The 11,152-nt window shown below is 31.4% G+C and overlaps 1 protein-coding gene across 1 annotated transcript; it reads left to right on the top strand.

Moving 5' to 3' along the window:
- Nucleotides 1-9,042: 9,042 nt before the first annotated feature.
- On the top strand, nucleotides 9,043-9,809 carry BNAC04G39750D. Its single transcript, XM_013888696.3, has one exon. It carries the CDS (start codon nucleotides 9,104-9,106, stop codon nucleotides 9,599-9,601), a length of 498 nt encoding a protein of 165 aa, XP_013744150.1. The 5' UTR covers nucleotides 9,043-9,103; the 3' UTR covers nucleotides 9,602-9,809.
- The last annotated feature ends 1,343 nt before the right edge of the window (nucleotides 9,810-11,152 follow it).

Below are 11,152 nucleotides of genomic sequence, written 5' to 3'. Positions count from 1 at the left end.
AACCACCGAAAACCACCTCCAACGATTGTATTGGAGATATAGGAATTCGATATCTTCCACACTTGCGCCAGAGCTTTGGAGAGCATCAATTGATTGAATCAATATCTCATCCAAACTCGGCCATCAAAAACGAGAACAGAACGTTTCACACAGCTCGAACACTTCCAAGGGAACGATAGCCGGCGACCTCCACCTAAGAAGAAACGGTGCAGCTCCAGAGTCCAAAGCCAGATATCCATCGAACGGGAGATGCGATACTGGAAACAAATACGGACAAAAAAAAATGTAGTTTATTATCCCATGGACTACATTCGGAGGAAGCAAAAAGAAAAAAAAACTAAAAAAGTATAAAGATACTTAAAAGCATGTTACTTACTTCCATTCCGTTACTTCCGTTTTGTTATGATAAAAAAATTAGAAAAAAATCGTTTCATCTTTCTATGTTCTTATGAAATTTTAATTTGTTAATAATAAACAATTGTTAACTTCAAAAGTATTAGTTAAGTTTGTAGAATTATTATTGGTTTAAAATTATTAAAAATTGATAAATGGAAAAATTGGTACAATTGTGATGAAAAAAATAATATGTGAAAATATTTAAAATTTTATATTTTTTAAAAAAAGTAATATATTTATAGATATTATGCATGTTTTTATAGATATTATGCATATTAATTATGAAAAAACTAGCGATTGGTCAAACCACTCATCTCATTTTTTTGTGGTAAATGTTAAAGCAACATTATTGGACAATATTTCCAAATAAGTATCTGTCAGGAATTATTGGACAATGTTAAAGCAACATTATTGGACATAAATTAATATTTTGAAAATGGATCCAAATATTAATTTGGTATAGTTACTGGTTGGTAGGTGAGACCAATTTAGCTGGTTCAACTGGATTTTCATTTTTAATTGTATATACAGTATATAATTATATTTATAAAATCTTTAATATCATAAGATATCTTTTATGAACTAAATAAGCAACTAGATATTTAATAATACTAAATAGAATAAAACATATTCATATTGAAAACAATGTTTGTTTGATAATGATAAAATATCAAGATTTTATTTGTAATATTGTTGATTCTTAAAAGGAAAATTTGATCTGTTGGGATTGTAAAATTTCGTGTCCAACTCTTTATTATCCGATTAGTACGATATTGTCCACTTTGGGCCTAAGAGGCTGGTCCGCATGGATTAACTTTTGGGCTTCTTCCCAAAAGGCCTCGTATTAATTAGAGTTGAACATCTTTTTATATATTAGACACTATTTGTCTAATTCTCCATGTGGGACTTAGTTTGTTTATATCACATTCTCCCCATCAAACTAAGGATCACATTCATCTCGTGTCCTACAACTTGACTTCCAGGATCTTTTGACTTGATCTATGCCACACACACCTCCCAATCCTAGCTCGATGGGTTCCGTTCCTACTCGAAGGGTATTTTGGTCTTCTTGCAGATTTCTCGTCAACCGCTCTGATACCAATTGTTGGGATTGTAAAATCCCGTGTCCAACTCTTTATTATCCGATTAGTACGATATTGTCCACTTTGGGCCTAAGAGGCTGGTCCGCATGGATTTACTTTTGGGCTCCTTCCCAAAAGGCCTCGTACTAATTAGAGTTGGACATCTCTTTATATATTAGACACTCCTTGTCTAATTCTCCAATGTGAGACTTAGTTTGTTTATATCACATGATCCAATAACCAAAAAACCTATATTTCACCAACTAACCATATCACTTCCTTTCTTCTTCTTTCTTTTCCCATCTCTCCTTGTAGCTTTTTACTAAAAATTCAATATTTCCCTCCAATATAGTCATTCATCAAATTAACCCTTCTTAAAATCCTATCACCTTTTTTGTCTGAGACATCTTGTTTTACACACATACAAAACAAATGTCTATCTTAAAATCAATTCATTTTTTTCCACTATCCAAAACATAAAGTGTGAAAACAATGTATGCTAATAAACATAAAGTAAATGAATAAAATGGCACGGTTGACTAAATTAATAAATCCCCTTATATATTAATTGAAAAACATTTGAAAAGATTTAACCTCAATTTTGTATTAATTAAAAAAGACCACTTTCTTATGTGACACTTCTAAATGCCTTCTAAATCTTTTTTCTAAGAATTCTAGAGTACATAATATAAACTACAGTTTAATCTAACAGTATCCCATTTTTCCATAATTATATAACACTAGAGAACATTATATTAACCTAAAATATAAGAAGTGTGTATTATTTCCTTAAATAAAAGTTACAGAATTACCTAATATGATTTACATATATATGACAATTAATGATTATGAATAATAAAGATTTGATAAAAAAATTTGCATCCTTCATCATTTTCCTTTAATTTTATATTATTAAAAAAAATTAAACAACCACATTAACCATATAATAAAAAAATTAGATTTTTTCTTATATGTTATATTTTGAATTTTTTTAAATGACTTTAAATTACAAAAATGAGGAAACCTTATATGTTATTTTTTTTTAAAACGACTTTAAAATACAAAAATAAGGACATCTTGTATGTTATATTTTTCTTATATGTTAGATTTTTTCTTATATGTTATATTTTGAATTTTTTAAAACGACTTTAAATTACAAAAATGTAAGTTTTCCTTAAGTATACGACTAAAACATTAAAATGACATGTATCAATTCGATGGTTGATTTGAAAGCTTTCAAAATCATATGGAAGATAAAAGTCAAAATAATTCAACTATGGAAACAATACTGTTCATTTTTTGCAAAACTGTGTTCGATGGAAAAAAATAAGGTTTTTATATCATAATTTGTTTAATGTCCACTAGAGAACATTATATTAACTTAAAATATAAGAAGTGTGTATTATTTCCTTAAATAAAAGCTACGAAATATGGCAATTAATTATTATGAAAAATAAAGATTTGATAACAATTTTTGCATCCTTCTTCATTTTTGTTTAATTTTATATTATTAAAAAATTAAACAATCACACTAACCATATAATAAAAAAATAGATTTTTTCTTATATGTTATATTTTGAATTTTTTAAAATGACTTTAAATTATAAAAATGAGGAAACTTTATATGTTATATATTTTTTTTTTAAAACGACTTTAAAATACAAAAATGAGGACACCTTATATGCTATATTTTCTTATATGTTATATTTTTTCTTATATGTTATATTTTGAATTTTTTAAAACGACTTTAATTACAAAAATGTAAATTTTCCTTAAGTATACGATAAAAACATTAAAATGACATGTATCAATTCGATGGTTGATTTGAAAGCTTTCAAAACCATATGGAAGATAAAAGTCAAAATAATTCAACTCTGGAAACAATATTGTTCACTTTTTTCAAGAATTTGTTCGATGGAAAAAATAAGGTTTTTATGTCATAATTTGTTTAATGTCCAATCCGATCAACCCATGATATATTAATTATAGTTTTGTTCCATAATTTTTAATAAAAATTGATCCGATCCATCGGAAAGAAATTATATAATAACAACAAAATATATTGTATATGTATAAATAAAATGATCAAATATATAAAAAAAATTATCGATAATATATACAAATAAACTCACCCTGCTCAAAGCGCATTTCTTATACTAGTATCAATATATAGTAAGAGTATATGAAATTGAATTTCATCATCATGTTAAGAGTATGTGAAATTGAATTTACATCGTAAACTGTTCAAAGTGGAAACAAACCAATTAAAAACATTTAACATTGACTACCATTTAATATATCGATTATGAGTAAATTTTGAAAACTTCTTTTTAGATTGATCTGCATCACCGGTTTTATTGGTTTTTGGACGATTTTAACGGTTTATCTCAAATCTGAAGTTTGGATATAATCGGACTCAGCTCGTCGGACCGGTTCGACCATCAATCTAGTTCAGTGCAGTTTTCGAAACATTGACATAGACACACAATATATATATATATATATATATATATATATAAACAAACAAACTGAGAATGGAGAGTGTTGGCCACCTTCGGTCACAGTCACAACATCATTTCAACTTTGTCATTTTAAAGAGATATACCTGTGGTGGATCCCTTTAAGCCAAAGAACTAAATACCATTTTTCTCATCATATATGACCAAACCAAAACCATCTGTGACCACTCAAAGATGGTACAACACACACGCACACATGTAGAGACATGCATATTTATAAAGGAACGTAAAAGGGGTCTACCATTCACGAGCGTTGAAAGGGTCATTATCTACCTATCTGTTGGCCCCATCAGTCGGCCCTAGGAAAAGATCCGCAAACTAGGTCCATCCACTAGCAAGTAAGGAGGTTGCCAGTTCGACGGAGAAAAAGTCAAGGGAAGATCCCGAGATCGCGAGATCAGGGGAAACAAGAAAGAGGATAAAAGGAGAGAAGAGAAAGGACACACGTGAAGCCCTTGAGACTAATACTAAACATCGACCTCGACCTCGACCTCAAGTTCTCTCCTTCTGATACTTTGTATTTGATCCTTATTTCTTTACGGTTGTATTCCGATCTCATTCAGTCATTGTATTCAATCAAACCTTATCAATAAAAGTTCATTTTTGTCAACCGAATTCGAATTACAGCGTTGTATTCTGAGGATATCGTTGCTCACATTATTTCTTCTCTAATATTTACAAAACAATCACTACCAAATACTTACTTTTGGTTTTAGGATCCACACTATCCTTGTCACGAGATATTCTCAAACACTCTTTGAATGAAGTTCTTCAGAGCAGTTTAAGATGAGCCACCATCCATCCTGCATGGCATTTGTCACTCATCTCCTTCACTCTCTTCCTCACATAGCTATTCTGCTTCATCAAACACGTGATTGCTCTCTCTATCTCTTCCGCCGTTACTACCTCCACGGAACAATAGTTGCGCCAATAGTTCCTTATCTCTACGGCTAGTCCAAGTTCTTCCACCATCTCAAAAGCATTGAACTTCTGCTCAGGGTACAGCGGCCACACTGCGGTTGGAACGCCGAACCATAGACTCTCCAGCGTCGAGTTTCACCCACAGTGAGTGACAAAACCACCAACTGCAGGCTTAGCAAGCAGGAAAACATGTGGGGCCTAACCGATCACTTTCTCTATCAGCTTAATCCGATCACCCTTCCGGGAGAACTTCTTCCAGATTTGTGAACTCTCCGGGCAGACATGCTCGATGGATAGACCAGAGAAAAGAGCGCGAGGGCGATCTCTCTTGCTTGTTTCTCACTGAAGCCACCATGAAAACAGAGGAACACTACCGATCTAGGCGGTTGCTGGTCGAGCCATTCTAAAATGTCTGACCCTTTGTTATCTTCCTTGGAGGTGAGGTCTAAAAGCAGCCCCACTGGATAAGCAGGAGGAGTATCACCACCATTGAGAACTCACAACGTATAAGGCTCAAGCTCAGCAGTGGTATTTACCAAAATTGCTTCATCTCTCCAATTCTCAAAATCTTAGGAGGGGTTATTGGGGAGATGAATTTGTGTAGAGTTTGTGAATTTTAAGAATTTATTGTTATTGGTTATTGATTTCAAAAATTTTAGTAGAATCCATTATTATTGGTTTAAAAATTTTCAAAATCTATTCAAATCTCTTGTTATTCAAAAAATTTAGTTATTATTGATTCTCTAATTCTAACTAAATCTAGTGTTATTGGGAGATGAATTCTATTCATTTTTACTCATAAGACTCAACTTTCAAAATATCATATGTATCCATGTGATTTTCAAAATTCTTGTGATAAAAATACTAGAAAACAAAATAATTATTCTTACCAAATATCTATTGCACCTCAAGTCCAAATTATATGTTCAAAACTATAATTCATTACATTTATATACTTTTACATTTTTGAATATATAATTATTTTTAAAAATATAATAATAATAATTAGATTTACAAATCTTAATAATTTAAAAAAAAAAAAAATTTAAGTTTCAAATTTTTTTTTCGAATTTCAAAAATAAAATTTGAAAAAAATATTTTTTTTAAATAGAAAAATTATAAAAATTATAAAAATGTTCGAATTTGAAAAAAAAAATATATAAAAACAACTTTTTTATTTTTTATTATTTATACATCTATATCGTAAGGGGTAAAATAGTATTTTCCATTTTTAATGAAACTTCTTTTGCTCATTTTCTTTTTTTTAATGCTCTTTTTGTGACAAAATCTTTTAAAATAGATGTTTAAGAAAATTGTTCAATTTTGTATGTATCAGTATTATTTTCTTTTTAATAGCAAAAAATAAATAATCATGCTATATGCTTTAGAAAATAAATATATTTCTATTTATTTTACAAAAAAATGATAGAATAGAGGTAATACAAATTCATGAAAATCTATATCAATCTAAAAAAGTTATGATCAAATTTCATTAGTCAATGTATATAAATTTTCACAATCAACATAACTTTTTTAAATCTATCAACTCTCATAATTCACGAACTCTACACAAATTCATCTCCCAATAACCCCCCCCCCCCCCCCCCCCCTTATTCTATAAGTTATATGGTTAATAATACATCTCACAAACACTAACTTTAATAGATTTATAGAATTAATATTAAAATATAAACTTTTTGAATAACAAATGATTTTGTATAGATTTATAAAATCATCTTCTCAATAACACTACATTTTAGTGAAAATGTGAGAATCTATAAACCACTCTTTAAATTCAAAGAATTTTTATAAATGTAACTCCCACTAACACTCCCTTCAAATTAAATTATAATGTGTTGGAGCTTCTGCTCTCAGCACCAAGACATGGGAAGTCGTTAGGTAAACCACTCTCTTCACTGCATCTTCCTTGGCTGCATCAACGCTTTCCTCCTCGTGGATCCTCAAATGGTTGGAGGAATATAATGAATGATGGCTTGATCTTCCTGAATAATGTTTGTCCTCGGGTGTATTCTTCCTTTTAATTCTTTTCTTCCTGGTTCAATGTATTGGATATGATTTATTTTGTAATATGTAAAATCATAGCTTTAGTCTTTGTTTGTCTCCGAGGACTTGTTTCTCCGTACGTTCCCGTAGCATCCGAGAGTTTAGTGACTCGCCTGCTTTAGTGTTTAATCCTTGTGTAATCCTTGTTTAATGTTAATCTAATCTTCCAGTGTTAAAAAAAATGTTATACAAGGACCACCAAATTAACGAGATGGGTCTGTATATTGTAATACTGAGCGGGCCGGCCCTTGTATGAATTAGAAAATTGTAATGGTCCAAAGCCATATGGCAGACGCTTTTGCTTAAACAAGCTGTGTCGTTTTCCTCGCAGAGATGAACAGACCATACCGTTTTCAGATATTAATGCTGCGTTCCCCAATGAACTAATTTTGTCGTCTACCGAGTTATCAAGGGATAAAGAAAGGTTCTTGTAGTTCGAGACAAACGACGTCGCTCTCGACCAATGAACTGGAAGCAATCACGTGCGTTCACGCCACGGAGTCGTACACGAAAGCTCATCTCTCCACGTGGAACACGACGGTGAAACAGCCACGCGTGAACTCTTAGGACCACTTTTTATAGTTTTTGTCTTTTTCTAGGTAAGGATGAATTTTCTTACGGTTCGGACGAGTGAACATCAGAACATGAACCCACCTCCCATCTCATCGTACAATACTTTGTCGTATCTCTTGGGACCTTTTTATCTACATTCACAGTTTTTTACCCTCTTGTCTTGGTTTAATGATAGTGACATGTGTTACTGGCATCAAGATTACGTGACCATATGAATGAGTAACACGTGTCAAGATAATGTTTTCCCAGTCCCTTCAAACAAATCTATTGCTCGTTTCCATAAATGTATTAGCTTGAAATTCTCTTTTTTTCCTTGTAAATGCTTTGAGCATTTTCGATATGAAATTTTTTTGTTCTAAAACAGAATAAAATAAAAGGGTTCTGACCGTATTCTATTTTCGTTCCACGGCAGAGTGATAAACAAATAAAAAATAAATTACTTTATTTATGAAATAAATCTATCTTTTATTATGTTATATAATAAAAAATAGTGTAAAATTAGATAATTTTTATTTTATTCTATTTTAAAATAAAAAATAAATAACATTGAAGATACCTTATAAATTTTTTTAAAACTTTAGCATCAATATTCGGTGACATAAAAAACATTTATATCCTTCTTAAATCTACTTATGAATTAGAATAGTGGTTGGTATAGCTTATTTGGTTAAGGTGCACCCACACATCTCACGAAGAACATGAGTTTTTTTTTTAACTCATGAATTAGACAACTATTTGAATTTATAAACAGTAAATTAAAGTATCTCTCAAGAATCTGATATAAGATAATCAAGGCTCCAATCCAAAATTTATTATAATTTGTTTCTAAAAATATAGAAATGAAAAAGAAATCCAAACCAATGAAATGAAAAATATGAAAATATTTTATAAATTTTATTCTAATTATTAGATATATTTTAAAATATATTTACCATATTAAACACATGAAAATATATATTATAAAATAAATAAAAATAAAAAGTGTGGAATTTTAATAAGATGAAATACTTTTTTTAGAAAAAAGGAGTTAGTTCCGCTCTGATTCTATTATTTAAATACACAGTAAAAAAATTTGATTGGTCGTATTTAAAGCAATATTAACAAATTAAAATCTTCGATCTTCTTAAAAAATTACTTATGAAAAAGGTTAAACATTGACTCACGAACAAGCTAAGTATTGAGTACGTGATTGGTTTTGGTGGCTCGAATAGAAGCTGACGCCCCTTTGTTCATGATATATAACGACGAAATTTCGAAGAAAAGTTAAAACAATTCCGGTCTACTAACACATGATTCAAATATTTACACTAATATTATTATAACCAAAAATTATACCTCCCTTGGTTTCCGCGCAGAACAAAAACTTTTTGACAGTCATCGTTTCGTTTGGATAAATCACAAAAGAAAAACTTCTACGAAATTTACAAGGGTAGTTAAGTAATTAGTGAGTCATCCATTGACATTGCCTTCTATATAAAATGGAGCAAACCATGAAACAATAGAGAGTTAAACCAATATCTTCTTCTTCATCATCTTCTTCCTTCTCAAATGGCGACGAGCAAATGCTACTACCCCCGGCCAAGCCACCGATTCTTCTCCACCGACCAACACGTCTCTTCTCCTTCCGACTTCGAGCTCGACGAGTGGGACCTCTTCAACACCGGTTCAGATTCTGCTTCCGGTTTCACCTTCAGTGACCTTACAATCACCTCCGATCGAACCGGAGCTAACCGGAAGCCTCGCGGTGGTTCGGTTTCGGAGAAATTTGCCGGTTCAGCTGCGTCTTCTCTCCCGGTCAACGTGCCTGACTGGTCCAAGATCCTCGGGGAAGAGAGTCCACGGAGGCAGACTTCGAACGAGGAATACGACGGTGACGAAGTTGCTGCATGCGGTGGAGAGACACGGCGGGTGCCGCCGCATGAGTTGCTTGCGAGCCGGAGGATGGCTTCGTTTTCGGTTCACGAAGGTGCTGGGAGGACGTTGAAAGGGAGAGATCTGAGTAGGGTGCGAAATACTATTTTCAAAATTAGAGGGATCGAAGATTAAACTGTTTTAAATATGGGGGGTTGCAAATTGAAGAAATTGTAATGGGTGGAGTTTTTTTTAAATTGTTTTTTTTTTTGTACCTTCGCTTGTTTTACTGTTGCGGCTAAGAATCTCGACAACTAGTGATTATTATAAAGAGACTTGTTAATTTAAGATTGTATTGAAGTTTTGGGACACCAGATATGGAATCGACTCTGTATTTCTTTTATTTATTTATCTTTTACATTTCGTCAACTTATTTCATTTTTATAGTCCTTAATTAGATTCTCCTCTCCACTTATTTATTTGAAGAACATATTAAACAAAGGATTAAGCTAATTATTGGTTAATCATGTGGCATGGATTGTGATTATCTGTAGAACGAGAGACATGGTGCGTTGTCTTTAATTATACAGCGTAGGTCGGCATATGTTCCTTTCTATTCTCTTATGGACTAATTTAATTATGTGATTATAACAGATGAGAGTACTCGACCGGTAGTTAAACATTTAAAGAATGTGAAATATAAAAAAATGACACGTCTCATTTTCAAGGTCACTTTTTAAAGTCATTATCTACTAATTTCTAGGTTTATCCTTAATTAATTAAAGGAGTGCATCCAACTATTCGCAATTATATAGTATATACAAAGTTTTGCGCTAGCTTAAACACAGATCTGGTGGGTGTTCATTCTATATGAATCTTTTTGTTTCATAGCAAGACGACTTAAATCTTTTTTTTTTGAGAAAAAGACGACTTAATTTTATGATGTTATAGTTATGATTATCTTCTGAGAGCATGTACTATTTTATTTCCTAGATGTTTCGAAATGGTAGTCGTTTAGAAGAAATTTTATGTTTCGATAGGTGGTAATAGCATGTAATATATATATATATATATATATATATATATATTCATTTAAAAAATTAAGTTATTGTTCAAAGTTTTTATCAAAAAAAAAGTTGGAGAAATTTCATGTTTACCATTTTGTTTGTACTATATTCATGTTTATCTTCGTTAAAGAAACATTTCAAAAATATATTCTTTTTTAAAAGGTAAAAGACTCTTTCCTTTTATTCTATATATAATAAATATTCTTTTTATGTTTTCGAATTATACTTCGATCAGATTTTTACTTTTTTATAACTTTTTTCAAATTTTTTTTGAAATTCATAAATTCTTTTTGAAACTATGTTTAAAAAAATTTAAATTTTTTAAAAATATTTATTTATATATTTATTAGAACCCTAAACTTCACATTCCGAATAGTTGACCCTAGGGTTATAAAAGTATTTTTCCTCTTCAAAAGCGAGAGTGGTAGCTCACTTGGTAAGGACCTTGTGGGCCAATTGTCATGCTCACGGGTTCGACGCCAAGCGGAGGCGAACTACCCATTCTGTCATCAAATGCGGTACTGGGTGTTGGGCCTTGTCCCCAGCCCAGGTAAAGCCCTCCCGGGTGAAGTGGACCGCTGCCTAACCGGGCCCAGGGGAATGACCCACGTAAGTGGGGAACCCCTGGATTATCAAAAAAAAAAAAAAAAAAAAAAAAAGCGAGAATAAAAGTGGTTAA

The sequence above is a fragment of the Brassica napus genome, chromosome C4 (assembly GCF_020379485.1).
Source record: "Brassica napus cultivar Da-Ae chromosome C4, Da-Ae, whole genome shotgun sequence".
NCBI lineage: Eukaryota > Viridiplantae > Streptophyta > Magnoliopsida > Brassicales > Brassicaceae > Brassica > Brassica napus.
This window is presented reverse-complemented; position numbering and strand designations above follow the sequence as displayed.